The sequence below is a fragment of the Mizuhopecten yessoensis genome, unplaced genomic scaffold (genome assembly GCF_002113885.1).
Source record: "Mizuhopecten yessoensis strain PY_sf001 unplaced genomic scaffold, ASM211388v2 scaffold3961, whole genome shotgun sequence".
NCBI lineage: Eukaryota > Metazoa > Mollusca > Bivalvia > Pectinida > Pectinidae > Mizuhopecten > Mizuhopecten yessoensis.
In genome coordinates this window covers 324,435-345,365 of record NW_018405306.1, presented here as the reverse complement: position 1 = coordinate 345,365, position 20,931 = coordinate 324,435, and the positions used below count along the sequence as shown (strand labels likewise).

The window sequence follows — 20,931 nt, the reverse complement described above, 5'->3', positions numbered from 1 at the left end:
TCTGCGTTTCACGTTTATTCGCTCTTGCTCAAACACATACAATAGTGTATAACCTTCTCAAGTATCTCAGCTTGTGCTGACAATAATAATATACACGCTTTATTTTGCAGTCAATCAAACTACAAATATCAAGAGGTCCCAGAGGGATATTGGCGCCCACCATTGTACCATCTTCATCAGTTCTTTGTCAGTTTGATCCGTTTCCTTCTTTTCTCTTATCATTTTGATCGAGCAATTTTAACAGTAAATGCAACTTGAGGTAATATTTGATCAAAACTTTATACTGCTTTGTATAAAAGACAACCTTCAAGGTGAGTTTGTCATTTCACATATTTACTAGTACAGTACTTAATGTGAAAGAAATAGAACCGATCTACATATCAAATTAGCGATAGAACCCTCCAGTGCTTCGTGATAAAAAGCGATAACAAACCTACACTGCCAAAATCCAATATGGCTGCCCGTCGGCCATTATATTTTTCTGATCAGTCTCAAACAAGAGATCCCAGAGGGATCTTGGCGCCCACCTTTGTACCATCTTCATTAGTTCTTTGTCAGTGCGATCTTTTCTCTTCTTTCCTCTAATCTGTTTGATCGAGTCATGTTAACAGTAAATGCACATTGAGCTAATATTTGATCAAAACTTATTACTACTGTGTATGAAAGCCAACCTTCAGAGTGAGTTTGTCATTTCACATATTAACTAGTACAGTACTTAATGTGAAAGAAATAGAACCGATCGTCAAGTTGCAATATGAGAAAGATCTGTTTAGCTCCTTCTTCTGCCATTTTGTTTGTATGATCAGTCTCAAAATATAAAGGCTATGAATGCCAGACTGATTGTTGACGTCATATAATATTTAAGTTGGCTACCACTGACCCTCCCTGGGTGATGGTTGTTCTATTCTTTGAGCAAGCATACACGATACATACATTATTTGAACTAAATGCTGAATAATGATAAGTGTTATTCATTATTGATCTTTTATGAGTTGAACAGATTCCAAAATGTGTATGCAATCATCGCTACGATACTTGTGACGTCAAATGAAGTTTATAAAATGCACATGTTGTTCACATTTTAGGTTCATTCGAAAAGAAGATTATCAAATATAATCATGTTTTTTATTATTATTTATTTATTTTATGTATACCGACATCAACCCTATTCCGCTTTATTCAAAATTCCCTAGACGAAATCGGTTCGTTGCTCTGAAAAACGTTATATTGCACTTTGCACTTAAAACAGATCAAATTCCGTGGTTGCGAGGATCACGTGACCATGATTCTTTTTTACAATTGTTGAATATTTAAGACTAACATAAATATTTATTTACCCGAGAAAGACGATATTCCCAGAGGCCGAATTCGCAATGGTCAGAACTGCATATATGATGTCATGAAATCGAGGCCCAGACAGGGCGCGTGCCAACTACATATATATATATATATAATTATATATAAATGAACCGAAAATAGAAACCATATGATAAAGGACATTGGCACCAATTATGTGATCCTTTTTTGGAGATTTATAAGTGTCATGTATCCGGAATACTTTAGTATAAAGTTATGTTAGCACGTTGGAATCTCCACAAGTGCATATGACTGGTTTCGACCGTCGTCTATAACTAAATTACAATCGGAAACCCAGTGGACCACAGAATCCGAATAAGACCGACCGACTGCAATTGTCATTGAATTTCTGGAGAAATGAGACATTGATTTGAAATATTGGCGAATGGCTTTATCCCCTGCATTACTGGATTTGATAACCCCGCTGTACTAAATCCCTCAGACGGCTGATGATGAGAATAGACGAGAATCTGAGAAAAAAACAGGTGATTGGGGAGATCAAGAAAAAAAATACAGGCGGCCAAGTTTCAGTGCTTTGACGTTAAGCAGTGATATATTTGTTTGCACCAATCAAGACCATCTGTAAGTTTCAGCGTAACCGGTTCGTCACAAGTAAGAATAAATACTTTTAACATTCTACGTGCTCAAACTATGACATCGTATGAACCATTTAGTAGACAAGAGTATCAATATTTCAGCAATGCCTAAAAATCGGGTCAAATTTCTCCATCAACTGAAACAACCCAATATTGAGCAACGATGCTCGTCAAGAAATGGGTCAACTGGTTTTATAGAGGGCGAGCTCTAATCGTCCGTTTAAGTTGCACCCGGTGTTACTTGTACTCGTCCTTTTAAAATAAACATCCAAACACCGTAATATCTACACGACGATGTTTGCAAACGACCAACTACCACACTGAACCGGTAACATCTTGTTCAGAAGACCGGCACCCGAATTAACGAAATCGTTCCCATGCTCAAACTGGGACTGGACCGGTATTCACGAAACCGTTCCCATGCTCAAACTGGGACTGGACCGGTATTCACGAAACCGTTCCCATGCTCAAACTCAGATTGCGCCAGTATTCACAAAACCGTTCTCATGGTCAAACTCAGATTGTGCCTGTATTCAGGAAACCGTTTACGTGCTCAAATTCTGATTGCGCTCGTATTCACGACACGGTTGTCATGCTCAAACTCACATTGCGTCCGCATTAACTAAATCGTTCTAATGTTCAAAAACCCATATTCAAGAATCGTTGTCATGCTCAAACTCAGATTATTCGCTAAGCATATGTTAATGCTTTGAAGAGATTTGGAGAGACCTAAAGCCGAATACCATTTTCAACGTTTACATTTGAATTTTGGACCATGTCACATGATTTGAGCGAACTGCAGGACAGTTGGTTTGAGTACAGAATGCATGCTTGAGCATGAGGACTGTGTCATGATTACGGCCCCTGGATTCACTGGAATGGTTGGCAGAAGAATGGAAAACGGGTTTCAGTCCAAAATTAAGTAGCGCAAGAAATTCAAACAGAAAACTACCATCACAGACAAAATAAAAGAAAAATCCTCAGCTACATTCTATAATCGTCTTAAACACGTGTATAGGGGCGTGCATGCGTGCGCAGTTGTGTGAACAGTCGAGTACGATCTTTGGTAATTTTGAAACACATTGTAATTTACGTAAATAAAATTTTGAAACAGCAAGCATGATATTGATGACGTGACGTGCTTACCAATTTTTACTACATTTGTGTATCAGCTTAATAAAAATGTCACCTCTTGAGATGGGTACACGTACTTTTGTATGGTACATTTCTGCTTATAATTCTTATAGGCGAGGTAAGGTAATGGAAGTGGTCAGTCTTATCAAAATCAAATCCATTTCGTTCTTCTTAAAGATAGATAACGGTACAGTTGATCATACATCTTGTTCTGGCGATCCTTCATTCAATACCACATGCTAATTGAACATACCTTGGTGTTTTTCAACACTGCTGAATCTGAGGGTGATATTTTTGATTTGCTAGAGTGAAATATATTGCTAGAACATGACCTTACAATCAAAATCGTTACGGCTTCAACAAGCCGTGTTCAAAAAGAACACGCCCACAAACCGAACGGTTGTTTCAGCGTGTCACTCGCTGCATCTGGTTCGTCGATTGATCGATAGAACGTTTGAGGTCGGTGTCGCCCTTGATTTCAGAAGCAGTGTACAACATTGTATCTTTTTCGGAGACTTGTTGTTTGCGCGCATCGTCAGCTTAAGATTACGCATACACGTATATGGAAATGTAAAATTTACATTGCATGTACATGTTTCGAACCATGTGACATGACTTTAATGTTTCGTTGAATGTGTACTTATCCACATTTTTGTGAACTATAATGGTATTTATGATTACAAGAGGGAAAAATGAAGAACATTACAAATGCTTGAAAGCTGTCCATACCGGCCGCTGCACTGAAACGTAATATCATAGAGCGGTGCAAGATGTAACGTTTACATGCAAATGTATACGTGTTAAATATACTTGTAAATGTTCAAGCTACATCCATATATATCTATATTAATTAATTGCCATATTAGACTGTTTCGTTGAGCATATCCACATGCTATTGCGTACACAGGGACTTGACACGTTCCTATGACCCAGAATGAAAAATCATACCTTTCATTTTGGGTCATAGGAACGTGTGATACGGTGTTATGTCCTTCGTAGTGGGAAAAAGTACAGGATTTGATTTAAATCAAATTGTGAAATTGGTTCATAATTTCATTACCATGTAGTGTTCAAAATATTGTTTTCGTATATATATGACGTACTAAGTTTGCTGACCTGTGGTTTGAAAAGAACATCACGCACTAGCAAATTCTGTTACAAGGAAAATGCCTCTGAACAATAGCCGATGACCAACCGTCCTCACAATATCCAGTCGTTTCGCCAAAGAGCATACCTTTACTACTACTTCTAAAACTATTAAATGACACAGATAAACATACTTGTGCAAATGTGTCAACCACATCAGAATAGAAGTAAAAAAAACTTGTTAAATATCTTCTTCAGAATCACGCCAAGCATTGCCACATGACAGACTCCCGGAATCTCTCTACAGTGTGTGTCTGTAAGGTTTCACAAGGGAGGCTGCCCTAGTAGATTACTTAGTTGTTCTTAGGATAAAGCTGTACAAGAAGACATCCGTTTACGATCTGATCCGAGAGAATTGTTTTTGAAGGTATCGTTTTATTATTACTGACAATTTGGTGATGTCAGAGATATCGACACAGCTTCTTAATAAGATGCACACCTCTCCCGACGTTGTCCAACCCAGGTTCCTGGAATGTTAGTTACAGTTCTAGGTTCCTGGATACGGGATGACGTCACAAACAGAACAGCTCTCCTCTCCACTATCTTTATTGTCTTTACGCGCATCTTCTTCCGAGTACTGTCATTTGTTCCAACACCGAAGAAGGCTGTACAATAGTCCTGTTTGCCTGATCCTTGATATATTGAAAGACAACTGTTGATGTTCTGCCGGAGGAAGCCTTGGGTTGGGTTCGCTTCATTCTTGCTGTTATCCTTTTGGTGATTTTTTCCCATCCTAGGTATTCCGACAGTTCAACTTCTAACTAAAGAGTGGTGAATTGTCTCCAACTTGTGCCCACCCCACCCATCATATAGTGGTCAGATGATAGTAATGTATACGTAACACACAGTATGTCTTTACTTCAGTGTAAAAAAAAAAAAACATTTCCTAATTTCAAATCTAGCTCCATGACAAGTTTAATACCTTGATTTTGACTTTCACAGTCACCTCCGATATGCCTAACTAGTACGTATGCGAAACTGTCCATACGCCATTGATTAATCTTAAAACAATCTTTGATAAAGCGACAGTTGGTTATTCAGTTCTTAACGGCCCATCAACACTGAAGAGGTCTTTAGGACTAATAAGACATGGAGTATAAAGTGACAGGCTTTGACCTTTGACCTCCAAATACATTACAGATATGTACGTTTTAGAAAAAAAGCATACCTATATATTAAGATACTGAAAAAATCCACGACATAATGAACTCAAGAAATTTTATAGCTATCAATTTATTTTCAATATAAACATAAATTAGAGGATATCTGTTTTGTGCGATTTTGCCACTAAGACTGTTAACTGATAAAACTATTCTCATGTTCAAACATGATTTTTGCCAATTCCAAATTTTAGTTCGAGATAAATTTAGTTAATTTTTCTTTTTTTTTGTAATTAGCAAAGACTTGTAGCTGTCTGCTATTCATTGTTAATCAATTACACTTTGAACCAGGAAGTTGATTTGAGCACATTACTGAAGTTTGACAATGAGAACGGGTTTATGAATACAAGGCCCAATAAGTTAAACACACAATTGTACAATAGATGTATTACATACCTATAGAGAAAGCCTTTAACAACGGTCTTTACCTTCGTTTTTCATCTGTTTCACAGGTTCTAATTTTAGGCTTTGACCTTTGAACTACTGTACTGTACTACGGGATGACAGATTATTCATGATTTTTCAGATGGTTGCCTCTTAAACACTACATACCAGCAAGTTTAACAACTGTTTCACTTTCGCCTTTTTTGCCCTCTAGATTTGAGGGCAAATTTACCATGTCATGGCAGTAAATAGTAGTACAGTACATACCTTACATGTACCTGGTATACTGTTATTACATGTGAAGGGTGAAATTTACACTAGACAAACACGAATGTACCTGTCAAAGGGAAAAAAAATTCATCGGGTGAGAGTTCTCCCAATCCCGATATACAATATTCACTTGAATACTATGAACAATGATCTAAACATGAATCAGGAATGTGTAATTTCCTTTCAAAATGCTATTCCATAAAATGGTCTTTATATGTAATATTTAGATTTTGACCTTCACTTTTTTTTATTCCAAACAATAACCTGCTTTTTTAATTCTAAATAACGACTTAAACATTTATAACGTTTATAACCTTCCCTTCCAAGATGCTCATCCATGAAATATTGTATATTTAAAGTTGAACTTGACCTTTGGTCATGGTCACTGCAATGACCTTTGGTCATGGTCACTGCAGAAATTATCATATCAGCTGTTTGAGTCCCTAATGTCCACTACCATAACAGTCACATTGTCCGAACTCAGTCTTAACACTGCCGTGTTGGCCAATTTCTTGACCGCACTGTCCAGTTTAATATCAATGGCCGACTGTGCATCTGTGCCCTGTAAACGCTCATCCTGAAATATATGACAAAACCCATAACAATGTATGACAATACCCATAACAATGTATGACAATAACCATAGAATGTATGACAATAACCATAACAATGTATGGTTATTGTCATACATTGTTATGTTATTGTCATACATTCTATGGTTAGTGTCATACATTGTTATGGGTATTGTCATACATTGTTATGGTTATTGACATACATTCTATGGTTATTGTCATACGTTCTATGGGTATTGTCATACATTCTATGATTATTGTCATACATTGTTATGGTTACTGTCATACATTCTATGGTTATTGTCGTATATTATATAGGTATTGTCATACATTCTATAGTTATTGTCATACATTGTTATGGTTACTGTCATACATTCTATGGTTATTGTCATTCATTGTTATGGTTATTGTCATACATGCTATGGTTAGTGTCATACAGTCTATGGGTATTGTCATACATTCTATGATTATTGTCATACATTGTTATGGTTATTGACATACATTCTATGGTTATTGTCATAACAATGTATGACAATAACCATAGAATTTATGACAATAACCATAACAATGTATTACAATAACCATAGAATGTATGACAAAAACCATAACAATGTATGACAATAACCATAGAATGTATGACAATACCTATATAATATATGACAATAACCATAGAATGTATGACAATAACCATAACAATGTATGACAATAACCATACAACATAAGACAATACTTATATAATATATGACAAAACCCATATATGACAATAACCATAGAATGTATGACAATACCCATAACAATGTATGACAATAACCATACAACATAAGACAATACTTATATAATATATGACAATACCCATATAAAATATGACAATATCCATACAATATAAGACAATAATCATATATAATATATGACAATACCTATATAATATATGACAATAACCATACAATATAAGAAAATACTTATATAATATATGACAATAACCATACAATATATGACAATAACCATACAATATAAGACAATACCCATACATAATATATGACAATACCCATATAATATATGACAATACCCATATAATATATGACAATAACCATACAATATAAGACAAGACTTACATAATATATGACAATAACCATACAATATAAGATAATACCCATATATAATATATGACAATACCCATAAAATATATGACAATAACCATACAATATAAGACAATACCCATATATAATATATGACAATACCCATATAATATATGACAATAACCATACAATATAAGACAATACCCATATATAATATATGACAATACCCATATAATATATGACAATAACCATACAATATAAGACAATACTTATATAATATATGACAATAACCATACAATATAAGACAAGACTTATATAATATATGACAATAACCATACAATATATGACAATAACCATAAATATATAAGACAATACCCATATGATATATGACAATAACCATATAATATATGACAATACTTATATAATATATGACAATACCTGCATAATAAATGATAATGAAACAGCTTTTTCATGGTCATCATTGAAATATAATCATAACTTGATCAATAAATACATTTTTATTATTATAACGGCCTATCAACGCAAGAGGTCAAGTCAACAGGGCCAACAAATGGTCGCCAAAAACAAATACAAAATAAAAACAAGAGGCCCAGGGGCCTTAATAGCTCACCTGGTATTTTATTTTTTAATTTAAAACCTGCTGAGTACCATTCAGGTTTATCAAAGGAGTACAAGTAACAAAGTTGCATTTTCCATTTATAAATATTCAATTCCCTTTGCCCAAAGATTCTCTAAAACAAGTTTGGTTAGGTTAAAATCCCTTCAACGGTACAGAAGGAGAAGGATCTTTAATGTTTTCCTCTATTTCCCCTAATGGGCCCCACTAATCTGCCCCAAAGAAGGGGAATCCACACACCTCAGTTTAAACAAAATTGATTCTTTTCTCCCTAAGCATGCTTCAGACTGCATTTGGTTTAAATCCCTTCACTTGTATAGTAGGAGAAAAAAAATCCTCTATTTCCCCTATTGGGCCCCGCTCCTATGCCGCCAGAAGGCCCACACCCTCCGTTTATACAAACTTGAGTCTCCTTTGTCCAAAGATGCTCTAGGACAAATTTGGTCAAAATCCTTCAATTGGTTGAGGAGAAGATTTTTAAAGATTTACCTATTTTCCCCTATTTGGCCCCGTCCCTCTGCCCCCAGGGGGACCATACCCTCCGTTCATACAAAACTGAGAACCCTTTGGCCAATGATGCTCCAGACCAAATTTGGTCAAAATCCCTTCATCGGTACAAAAGGAGAAGGATATTTGATGTTTTCCTCTATTTCCCCTAATGGGCCCCACCCATCTGCCCTTAGAAGGAGGCCCACACACCTCAGTTTATACAAAATTGATTCTTTTGTCCCTAATCATGCTTCAGACTGCATTTGGTTAAAATCCCTTCACTTGTATAGCAGGAGAAAAAAAATCCTCTATTTCCCCTATTGGGCCCCGCCCCTCCGCCCCCAGAGGGGCCACACCCTCCGTTTATACAAACTTGAGTCTTCTTTGTCCAAAGATGCTCTAGGACAAATTTGGTCAAAATCCTTCAATTGGTTGAGAAGAAGAACATTTTTAAAGATTTACCTTTTTTCCCCTTATTTAGCCCCGCCCCTCTGCCCCGAGGGGGGGCTATACCGTCCGTTTATACAAAACTGAGAACCCTTTGGCCAATGATGCTCCTGACCAAGCTTCAGACTGCATTTGGTTTAAATCCCTTCACTTGTATAGTAGGAGAGAAAAAATCCTCTACTTCCCCTATTTGGCCCCGCCCCTCTGCCCCCAAAGAGGCCACACCCTCCGTTTATACAAACTTGAGTCTCCTTTGTCCAAAGATGCTCTAGGACAAATTTGGTCAAAATCCTTCTATTGGTTGAGAAGAAGAAGATTTTTAAAGATTTACCTATTTTCCCCCTATTTGGCCCCGCCCCTCTGCCCCCAGGGGGGTTATACCCTCCGTTTATACAAAACTGAGAACCCTTTGGCCAATGATGCTCCTGACCAAATTTGGTCAAAATCCTCTGAGCCGTTCAGGACAAGTAGCATTTTAAAGGAAAAAGTTGACGGACGCCAGACGATGGACGATGGACGACGGACGCTGCACCATGGGATAAGCTCACTTGGCCCTTCGGGCCAGGTGAGCTAACAACATCAAACAAATGTAAAGGTAAAAGACAAACGTCAACTTGAATATTGAAAATGGCTATGGTGACTCATGATTTTTAAAAAGTGCAACAGCTTTCAGAAGAAACAGATTTAAGACGTGTAAGGTAGTTATAGATTTTTCTCAAGTTGGCTGAAGGTCGATGCAATTTTATAATTGTTTTACTGTAATGGTCCTTTACACGCTATGCATTGAGGCTGGTCTTCACCTTTCAATAAATAACAATGGGTAATGTATGGATGACCTGTCGAATGAATAAAAAAACAATGATTTACCTCTAAAATGGAGTTTGTAAATTTGATACATTCTTCGGGTGAGAAAGCTTTCCATAAACCATCACAGGCGATCACAAGGTACCTAAAAGTAAAGAGACATCACCACACAGTGTTTGTCATCAAAGAAGCTAAACTTCCTAAAACAATCACAACGTACTCTTAGATAATGAAACACTACATTTGTTGTTAAACAGCTTCTAAAATAAGAGATATCATCACTAGTCAGCAAACAAATCGACCAATCAAGTAGCAGTATGCTACTTAATTATGCCTCGATCTTGCTAAGACTCAAATTAAGCGGCTACACCTGGTACAATTTTAGTTGCTGAGGAAGTTATCATTCGGAAATCAGTTTATCTAAACACAGGCTTTGCTCATCATCAAACTTGGTCTGAAGACTTTGCAGATCATTGTACCTATAAAATTTCATGCAAATTCAAAGATTTCATGTGAAAACAAAATAGTTAACATGTGGGCAAATTGACTGACCCAGCGCCATAATTCAACCATCACAGTTGTACAAAAGCATTGCATTATTCTTTTAAGAGTTACACAAACTAATACATGTATATAAATTCATCTTAATTTACATTTGTTGGCATTGAATATATATCCTACCATTACCAACCTGTAATTACCCCTAATGTAACATAAAAATTAATCACCCACCTGTCATTGGTGGTTAACTGACATTTCTTCATATCTGGTAAACAGGTGACGCCATGTTTCTTGTACTGGCCATCACCAATGGATCGCGATACATCGAGGACTCCCATTACACGGCCCTCCCTGTCAACAGGAATAAATTCATTTTAAAAGGACCTCACTAAAGCAGGTAGTCAAATCACAGCAACACATAGCTCCCCCTATGAACAGGAACTGAAGCAAGCAAATGAAACACACACAAATTCGGTGTCTGCGAATTTTTCTTGTGACTGCATCAGTCCAATTATCTATGAGAGCGACTACCAAAGGTCAATTAAAGGGCGAGTTTGATCATCAACTATAGCGACTGTGGTCTTACTAGAGTACGATCAAACTCATTTCAGTAACGTGTATCGCGCATGTGTAAAGAAACAAGAAGTTACGGTGAGCATGACTGGCGACTATAGTACAATCTATCGCTTTCCTTTGGTCGGACCAGAGCAACTAGTGGTCGTCTGTGTATGCGTGAATATTTGAAAGCAATGCAATGATTGGTTGTTGCTTACCAGCATGTGTAAGCACATTTAATGTAACAGCTCGACTATGGTAAATGGTTGATGATCAAACTCACCCAAAGCCACCTGAAAATATTACCTAAACTAGGCCTGAAAGTTGTTAAACAAAGCATGCCCAAAGATTTGACAAGACAAAGGGGTAAGAAATGGCGCTACAAATTTTAGGAACTTGCTTAGCTAACAACTGGGATCCATTCCATTTCTGATGCATGTACTAATGTTCCTTCGTGCCAAGACTCGCTTTCATTTAGAACTGAATCAAATAAATGCAAGAAAACAAAACCTGCCATTAATATTGAATTGGTTTATCACAAAATGGCAAAGTTTTTATTAAAATTATTCTGCGTTTTATCTCTAAACAATTGTAAGAAATGTATTAAATTCTGACTGATGTCTGTTCTGTCCCGTAGGAAGGGAGATAACCCATACTTGACAGAACCTCCAGCTTTCTGTATCCTGATTCGCTCCTCATACGATGATGGGTTGTGTACAGTGGTCAAGTGGATAGGCACATGTTTGTCTTCTTTCCTTCGACACAGGAACACCTGAGCAATGACATATGAATTGACTATTGTGGGAACTTTCCATTGTTTTGATTTTATCCAGTTCATCTGGCGTATTATTTGAACCTTTTAACGAATTATAACAGACACTCAAGTCCAGTTTTCAAGCTATCCAGGCTGAAGATCTGATATCTTAATGAAGTCCGCCATTTTCTCAAACTATTGAGACAATAATGCTGATTGGCTCTTCATACTGCTAACTGATTTTCTAAATTTCACGAGCTATTAAATGTTGAGGTCACAAAAGTGACAGAAAATGGTTGAATTAATTCAGATTTATGATTTTTAGCTTTGCCAATTTGAAAACTGGACTCAGTTGTCCGACATGATAATATAAGTGTATGGCATATCATACAAGTGAATTTCTTTCCTATCGTAGAAGCACTGTACTGACAATGTAATGTGTATGTGCGATTAGTACTAATATTAATACCAACCTCCTCTGCCCCGGCCAAATCTCTCGTCATCAGAAAGCTATGTTATACGCTAACGTGCCATATACATGTGTTTGGCACTACCTACTAGAGGGATTTACTGTGTCATCCCGGAGACAGCACAGTGTCTGACCAACTGAAATATTACATTTGTTTATGCTTCATGAAGTCTACTGTAAATGATACAGCATGATATATAGTATCATACGTCTAATTGAAGCAAAATACATTTTCCTGTTGATCTTGACTGCTTCCGGCACGATAGTACAAACAGTTATGATGCAATTGTATGTTTTCTGGATAATTTTACTAGGGGGACAGAGTTAGCTACCTTGTTTATATCACGGGTGTTTTGACAGACAAGGCTAGTACCTGTGATGTGTCTTCATTTCCTACTGAGCTTCATTCAACCCTATGATCTGTACTACATTTGAGAGATACGGTGAGAAAAACAGACCTGACTATCGCCAAGGTTAGCCGTGTAGACGGTGTCATTCACTATCAGAACAATGGATGCCGTTGTGCCATCCTTCCAAGATGGTTTACTGCAAAAATAACAAGTCTTCATTAGTTCCATCTAGGACAGATAAATTCTCTTCTTTTCTTATCTATTGAACAGGTAGTCATAACAACAGTAAAAGCTTCAAGTGGACCTTTGATTAAAACTTTGTTTTTTAATTGCAATGTTTTAAAGTGTCCTTTCAAAAGTGGGGTTGTCTTTTAGCTTATTGTGATATAGAAATGATAAACTTCAACTTTTGAAACCCAGGATGGCCACCAGGTAGAAAACATGTTCATCAGTCTCAAAATTGAACATGTACCAAAAAGCAGCCATCTTCTTTTTAATCAGTTTCGAACAAATGAAATCTGAAATAGATTCATGCAGCATTTCTCGAAAAATTCCAATAACAACATCTTTTTAAGGATTCATCATGGATAACAGACTGCAGACAGAAGACAATTTGAATAGCCCATCAACTGGGCCTGTATTCATGAAACCATTTTTTCAGCGCAAATTTCTTTAAACACACTCTAATGATGTGAAATGGTCAAAAATTCCGGTGTAACCATTTTAAATAACTTCAGTCACTTCAATTTTTTTGCAAATCCTAAACAAAATAGTTTGTTCTTAATTTATCACCGGAACAAGAAATCAAGCCTGAGCACAGAATCCGAGTTTGAGCATGAGAACGGTTTCATGAATATGGGCCCTGATGTTGGTGTGCTAAAGATGTAATGGAAATGTTAATTAAATATACACCACTGCAGGATAATATACCTCCTAGTTGCCAGCTTGAGGAATTCATCATCAGTTCTTTTGCATGTCTCCACAAAGACTTTTTTTATCTCTTTGTCAACCTGGGTTATGTCCCCTGTAAGGAACAAATGCCAACCTATATTAAGTTGAAAACATTTACAGAAAACATCTGAACAATTCTAGGTGTGCAGCGACTTGGCAAGTACAATTTATGCTCGGTACTGTGTGACAGAGTATCAGTTTGATATTATAACAAATATTTTGTTCATTAACGACAGCATTAATGGAGACTCCAGGTAAATGTATATGAAAATACTTAGTATAACATACCTATTATGGTAATAATTATTTATACTTAAATAATCAGCAGTAATTTGAAAACATACTTTAAAACACATACACAACTGTACACAATTTTAAAATTCAATCAGCTTTGAAATAGATCAAAATAATGCAAGGTTAAATTGCCCAGAAGAATTTCCCAAATTTTTGAGATATCAAAGTTTAGAATGTTTTAATTGCTATCAATGTGTCGGAACCTTTCTTTCTTGTCATACTTTACCCTTAGGGAAATTATCTCGCAGAATTTTATGCAAATGCTCGGATGCAAACCTGGAAGCCCTAGCGCCACCGTGGCCATCAAAGACAGCATACAGAGCCACACGTACACTGTAAGGCAAACGGGAAAATATACCGCTATGTACTTTTATACTATTTCCTTTGAAATAATACAGATATCTTTGGATTTACTATAATCACCAGAGATCGTGCACAAGTTCTCCTTGAAAATTTATATTTTCAGTTGAAATTTTATGTTTACATTTATATTTTCAGTTGAAATTTTATGTTTACATTTATATTTTCAGTTGAAATTTTATGTTATCAGAAAAAATATGCATACCTGGTAATTGATTTTTCCTTATTCTTTCAATTTCAATATTATTAAGGAACCCAATCCATTATAAACAATTTCTGAAATATGTACTACAGTCATTTATACTTGGGTGCACTAGAGTTAACATTGTAGTGAACTGGAGTGCACTTCAATGTTTTGTCTAGTGCACTTCCTTATTCACTATATGTGCATGACAAAGTGCACCAGATACCAAGTCAAGTTTGCTACCAACTGTAGGTTTACATGTACAAACATATGCAAAACAAATAAAATTATTTATGTTTCCAGATATCTGAACTTAAAGTGTTATTGTATCAACCCCTTGCAGCTATATATAAAATCCATGTTTTTATTTGTAAGAGATGTGTCTTCCAGAAGTACAAGAGCTACCACAACAGATAGACTGTATGTCCCTTCAGCAAAATCAAATATTTTTTTAAATGCTCTTTTAGCTACAGTTGCTTTGTTTTATGGAATGCACTTAGTGATGTTATTAAACAGTCATGCAGTGTAGATGTTTTTAAAATGAAATACATCGAAATGTTTTACAGTAAGTAATAAGTGTGATACATAATGATATCTGTGATATTTATCAATGAATATATGCTTCTTTTATTAAGATTGTATTATTATCATTCTACCATTATAATTGTCTTATTAAGTCTGTACATATATGCATAACAGGGCCGTATTGTAAACTAGACTATGTCTAAATATGTAACCCTGTAAAATAAAAGATATCATTATTATTATTACAAGAGAATGGGGTAAATAGGTCAAATACTTACATAGACGGATCCAGATTGTTTAATTCTGGTGTAAAATCATCAATCAGAATGTGTGCATCCTGCATTTCTCCTCTCTCTCCACGTCTCTCAGCCACATAGCCCTTCAGTCTAAACAGGACTAAAGGAACCAGAACACCAAGGATGATTTCATAAATACAAAAAAGTATACATTAAAATCTTCACAAATTGGTAGGTTTATGTCATTTCTAAAGATGAGATTGAAGGTTTACCAAATTTGTACCTCAATCATGTTATTGCTGTAAGCTATATAATGATGCTAATAGTAGCCGGGTTAGACAATAAGGGTAGCCAGATAGTCTGAAACTATTTAAATTAAATCCCCAGCTGGATAACAGCTGTAAAACTGCTAGCTTCATGGACAACTCTAAAATTGATATTAATTACTTATCATGTTAACTAATGTTGGGTAAGTGGAATTTGCACATGGACTTACTTGAAACTACTTATCAAAACTGACTATTTTTTTAATTTTTTATTTATAATATAATAATAATATACAATATTTGATATAGCACCCTATCTAGCTAACATAAGCCACTCTTAAGCATTTTACAGTACATATATACACAATTAATACAATTAGGATATACAAATTTTTTTTAGGAATTTGCAGGAGCTGCCTTATCAGGCGCTAACTACTAGTCCTATGTCACCTGGCTGATATCTCCCCATGTGTGTATGCCTGCGTGTGTGCTGGAGATGTATTGTGTTCTGTTTGTAGTGGGACCGTGCTTCCAACGGCATCTTTTATAGCGCCACCTCACTTGAATGCTACATCACAGATACCGCAACATCCACCCCAGATCCTTGTATACTCCATCTGGGTTGTTGGAGTTGTGTGGGCAGGAGAAAAACACTTTCTCTGATACTCCATGCATGCGATGGCTTTAGGGATCGAACCCTGGCCGCCTGCGTGGAAGGCCGAAGTGTTAACCACTCAACCAATCTACCCCAATATAGCCCTGAGTAGACTTTTTTTGTAGAATGTAAAATATAGGGAGACTGATGTAACTGGAAAAACAAACAGCATTTCTATTGCCCTTAATATCAATTAAAACTCTAACAACTAATATATTAATATATATATATTATTCTATTTTTTTATTGTTAAAATGTTCCATTAATCTAATTTATTAGTACTTAGTTGTAAAAACTTATTTTTTCATCCATTCAGTCTTTTAACATAGGATTGATTTGTGGGTCAATGACTTTTGAATACCGGAAAGGCCCATGCAATTTGCACACTTTTTTTCAGAAATTTAATACCCAAAGTGGGGGATGAGCAAAATACATGGGTAAAAGCAAATTCAAGTTTTTTTCATGAAAAGATCGACGACTCCTGCAAACAATACTTATGAACTTACTTATAATAAACAAATTACAAAAATCCTAAGAATCAAAAGCAGTTTGTCTACCATTTTTAGAGATCGATTTTCGGAACTTGAACATTGTTTTTTTCACAAAAAAATTTGGGTGCGCAAAATATTTGAGTGGAAGTTTTTGGGGGATTTTCAGCCTCAAAAATAACCTGCGCAAATTACATGGGTTTTTATATGGTATCTGTTGCATGCTTGATTGATATTATACATTTTTTTAATTCAACAAGCAAGGATGTCATTCAAGGTTGATTAAACTTTGGAAAATGACCTTCTTTGAATAAATTATTTCATTACATGAATTCACTCAAAAATATGGCATCATTTGGTTTTTTTATCACAAAATCTCACAATTCGGTATACATGTATATATCAGGGTATAAACTTTACCAGCAGCTTTTGTCCTGCTGATGGCCTTGTCTAAAAATGTATCTGTCATGTCTTTTCTCTTTTCTCCTCTTTCTCCCTCCTGGTTGACCTTTCCCTCTGCTCCAGTTTGCAAGTTATTGCTTGCAGTCACAGCTGCAATAAAAATAACAGAAATAACATTAGATATTCTTCATATCAAGAGCGAAGTTTTCAGCAAGAATGTGAAAAAAGGTGGGAATACAAATATCTTAATTATTGTACCCCATACTTCGAAAAACATTTTCTTTGACTACGCTTTTCCATATAAAAATTGGAATTTTTACCAGTGTATATACCAATCCATTACATGCTGTATCAGGTATTATTTTTTTTCAATTTATAACTGTTACAAGATTCATTTGCAAATACTTTCTTGTGACTTAGTGGTCAGTGCCTTACCATGCCCCAAGTCTTAACAGATAGGTCGTTTCAATGATGACTTTGATTGAAAAAAAAGTGGGACAAAAAACCCAGACCAGCCAGCCAACCAATTATAATCATTTCATGTGTGCAGACAGATGCGAGTTCAAAATCCTAGGCTATTGCAAGTTACTTATGTTGGGGTCCAAACATTTCAGTACTCAGTCCTTTTGGTACTTGTTAAGACATTTCGGGACACCCAAAAAAATGTTGCTGTTTTTTAGTTCTTCAGCATTTTTCAAAACATTCTATTCTTATGTACTAAATCCACAGGGTAGGTACCCGAAATGTCTAGAAACGGACCTTAACTCTCGAGGACATGCAGTGATTGCTGTCATTGAATGCTTGTAAGTACCCGGTGACTTACATTTGATTTATATTACTGGTGAACAAAATTAAAATTCCGCGTGCACGACTCACTAAAAGTAACATATACTATGCATAATATATACACATCATATTATTATTCGTGTGCAGCACCTGTGCCCTTGTGTAGATCCAAGTCAGAAAACTGGCAGCTGAGTGCCCTGAAATATCGAAGATGAAGGAAAATCATGATAACATCAGGTGGGTTTTTTTAAGGTTGTACTGTGCCCTGTGTATATAAGGCAAAGTGACTTGTAAAACTGCTGATGTGCTATCTTAATCGTAACAATATTTACTTGGTTCTGGTAGGTCACCAAACAAATCCAGTTTCTCTCGATTCGCTGTGGAGTCACCGGAAACGACAAATGGAGCTATAAAATAGGAGCATGTTAATTGTAAAAAAAATCCATTAATCTAATTTATAAGTACTTAATTGTAAATATTAACAATTTATTTGTTATAAGAACTTATTTTTTCATCCATTCAGTCTTTAAACATAGGATTGATTTGTGGGTCAATGACTTTTGAATATCTGTTGCATGCTTGATTGATTTTATACATTTTTTTAATTTAAACAAGCAAGGATGTCATTCAAGGTTGATTAAACTTTGGAAAATGACCTTCTATAAATAAATTATTTCATTATGTATGAATTCACTCAAAAATATGGCATCAAATTTATTTTTTGATCACAAAATCTCACAATTAGATATACATGTATATATCAGAGTGTAAACTTTACCAGAAGCTTTTGTCCTGCTGATGGTCTTGTCTAAAAATATATCTGTCATTTCTTTTCTTTTTTCTCCTCTTTCTCCCTCCTGGTTGACCTTTCCCTCCTTGTTGTTCTTTCCATCTGCTCCAGTTTGGAAGTCATTGCTTGCAGTCACAGCTGCCATAAAAATAACAGAAATAACATTATTTATTCTTCATATCAAGAGCAAAGTTTTCAGCAAATGCATTTATATGAATGAAAAGGTGAAAAAGGTGGGAATACAAATATATTAATTAAGCTTCCTTATATTATTGTACCTCATACTTCGAAAAACATTTTCTTTGACTACCCTTTTCCATATAAACATTTGAGTTTTTACCAGTGTATATACCAATCCATTACATGCTGTATCAGGTATGGATCAGGAATTGCAAGTTACTTGTGTTGGGGTACAAACATTTCAGTACCCAGTCCTTTTGGTACTTGTATAAGACGTTTCGGGACACCCCAAAAAAAGTTGTTTTTTTAATTCTTCAGCATTTTTCAAAACTTTCTATTCTTATGTACTAAATCCACAGGGTAGGAACCCGAAACGTCTGGAAACGGACCTTCACTCTCGAGGACATGCAGTGTTTTCTGTCATCGAATGCTTGTAACAGTAAGTATCCTGTGATTTAGACTTGATTTATGTTACCTGTATTGTAAACAAAATTAAAATTCCGTGTGCACGACACACTAAAAGAAATATATATACTATTCATAATATATACCAGAGACGTATATCTATACGTCTCTGTATATACACATCATATTAGTAATATTCGTGTGCAGCAACTGTGCCCTTGTGCAGATCCAAGTCAGAAAACTGACAGAGTGTCCTGAAATATCGAAGATGAAGGAAAATCATGATAACATCAGTTTTGTTTTAAGGTTGCACCGTGCCCTGTGTATATAAGGCAAAGTGGTGTGAAAAAATGCTGATGTGCCATTTTAATTGTAACAATATTTACTTGGTTCTGGTAGGTCACAAAACAAATCCATTCTCCAGAGTCACCGGAAACGACAAATTGAGCTATAAAATAGGAGCCGGTAAGAAATATTTTCCGGATTTGTTCGGTTCTACCGCCCGACTATTTTACGATAAAATAAAGTACATGTACATTTAATAAGACACGTGTACTTACAAAAGTTATAAAGTATATCACCTTCAGGAAACCCATTATAACTCTGAGGATGTATATTTTTATTGTCCCACTATATCCTGCTGTTCCTTTCGGTGCTGTTTCCATGGGAACTTGCCTTCATATGACCGAAACTGTGCAAGGGCGTTAAACCTCAACCAAACAAACAAATCCAAAACCGGATGCAAAATAATCTTGTTCGTTTATTAACAATACGATAGCTTTTATTCGGAAAATTTTTCACCAGTTTGGTATGAATAATAGATACTACTGAAGTTTGTTTTGAGCATAAACAGGAATTGAAAACGGGTAATGTGTTTACCAATTCTGCCCCTTAGTAGGTGAACAGAGACGAAGGGGCAACTAGCTGAGTCATCTGTATGATGACCCCATTTTAACCTCCACTAAAAGGCAGAATTGGTAATCACGTTACCCGTTCCCCTGACTTCAGTGCAATTGGGCGAAATGTCTATGATTTTTGACAACTGACTTTACTACAAGTAATTCGGCACACTGTGGCTTAATTTTAGTGAGTTGTTTTCAGCGGTTTAGAGTCAAGACTGAGGTCCGTCATTTACACTCTTTGCTTGACAAAGGAAACAGACGTTTTCGAAAGCTCGCAAAATAAGTTTTCAATATTCCTGTTTGTGTTAAAAACAAACCCAGCCTTTAATACAGTAGCTTGTTTTTTTAAGCTGGGAGACAGGGGTAGTTTTAAATGATCTTAAGCCGGGGTGTCTGTGTTCCAATGAAGTTTCTACCAAGTCGATTGGTCTTAGGAAAAAAACATGTCGTTGTCAAGCAGTTATTGGTCTTTTACGTTCTTCTGTAGTTTGAAAGGTTTCTAATCCACATTTTATTGAAATACCCTAAAATGTTGCTTTATATAATCATTTCAAATTTCATATGCACGATATACACCTACGTTCCATGTCCTTTCCTGACAACCCTAAGTTTTAAACATGTCATACCTTGACACATTGCCCCTGTTTTGTCTTCACACATTAACAATCATTCAGTTGTCAGTTCTTCCCTATGTAACATGAATAATGTAACCCTTTTTATTATCCCGGGTATTGTAAGGACGTTAATACTCCTTTAAATATATGTACAACTCTGATTTATAAATATAGATACCTTTAGCTGGCTACA

General features: G+C 35.7%; 1 protein-coding gene across 4 annotated transcripts; it reads right to left on the bottom strand.

Annotated features, from left to right (window-relative positions):
• Positions 1-5,446: 5,446 nt before the first annotated feature.
• LOC110448252 (integrin-linked kinase-associated serine/threonine phosphatase 2C-like) lies at positions 5,447-19,675 on the bottom strand. Of its 4 annotated transcripts, none has more exons than XM_021494413.1 (12): positions 19,609-19,675; positions 18,626-18,775; positions 18,180-18,254; positions 17,080-17,211; positions 15,293-15,410; positions 14,172-14,278; positions 13,631-13,724; positions 12,809-12,896; positions 11,784-11,899; positions 10,804-10,923; positions 10,135-10,216; positions 5,447-6,623 (listed from the first exon to the last, which is right to left on the bottom strand). In XM_021494413.1, exons 1-12 carry the CDS (start codon positions 19,637-19,639, stop codon positions 6,474-6,476), a joined length of 1,263 nt encoding a protein of 420 aa, XP_021350088.1. In that variant the 5' UTR covers positions 19,640-19,675; the 3' UTR covers positions 5,447-6,473. The 4 variants fall into 4 exon arrangements, with proteins under 4 accessions (XP_021350088.1, XP_021350089.1, XP_021350090.1 ...); XM_021494414.1 differs by having other exon boundaries at positions 18,180-18,224; XM_021494415.1 differs by lacking the exon at positions 18,180-18,254 and having other exon boundaries at positions 17,080-17,173; positions 18,702-18,775.
• Positions 19,676-20,931: the final 1,256 nt, after the last annotated feature.

What these genes read in the sequence shown, in the direction of transcription:
- LOC110448252 (XM_021494413.1), bottom strand. Translation starts at nt 19,639, where the DNA reads ATGGATTTGTTTTGTGACCTACCAGAACCAA. An exon ending in CAGCAGGACAAAAGCTGCTG is followed by an intron (nt 15,411 to 17,079) that starts GTAAAGTTTATA and finishes TGGTTCCTTTAG; the next exon opens with TCCTGTTTAGACTGAAGGGC. An exon ending in CAGTTAACCACCAATGACAG is followed by an intron (nt 10,217 to 10,803) that starts GTGGGTGATTAA and finishes CTTTACTTTTAG; the next exon opens with GTACCTTGTGATCGCCTGTG.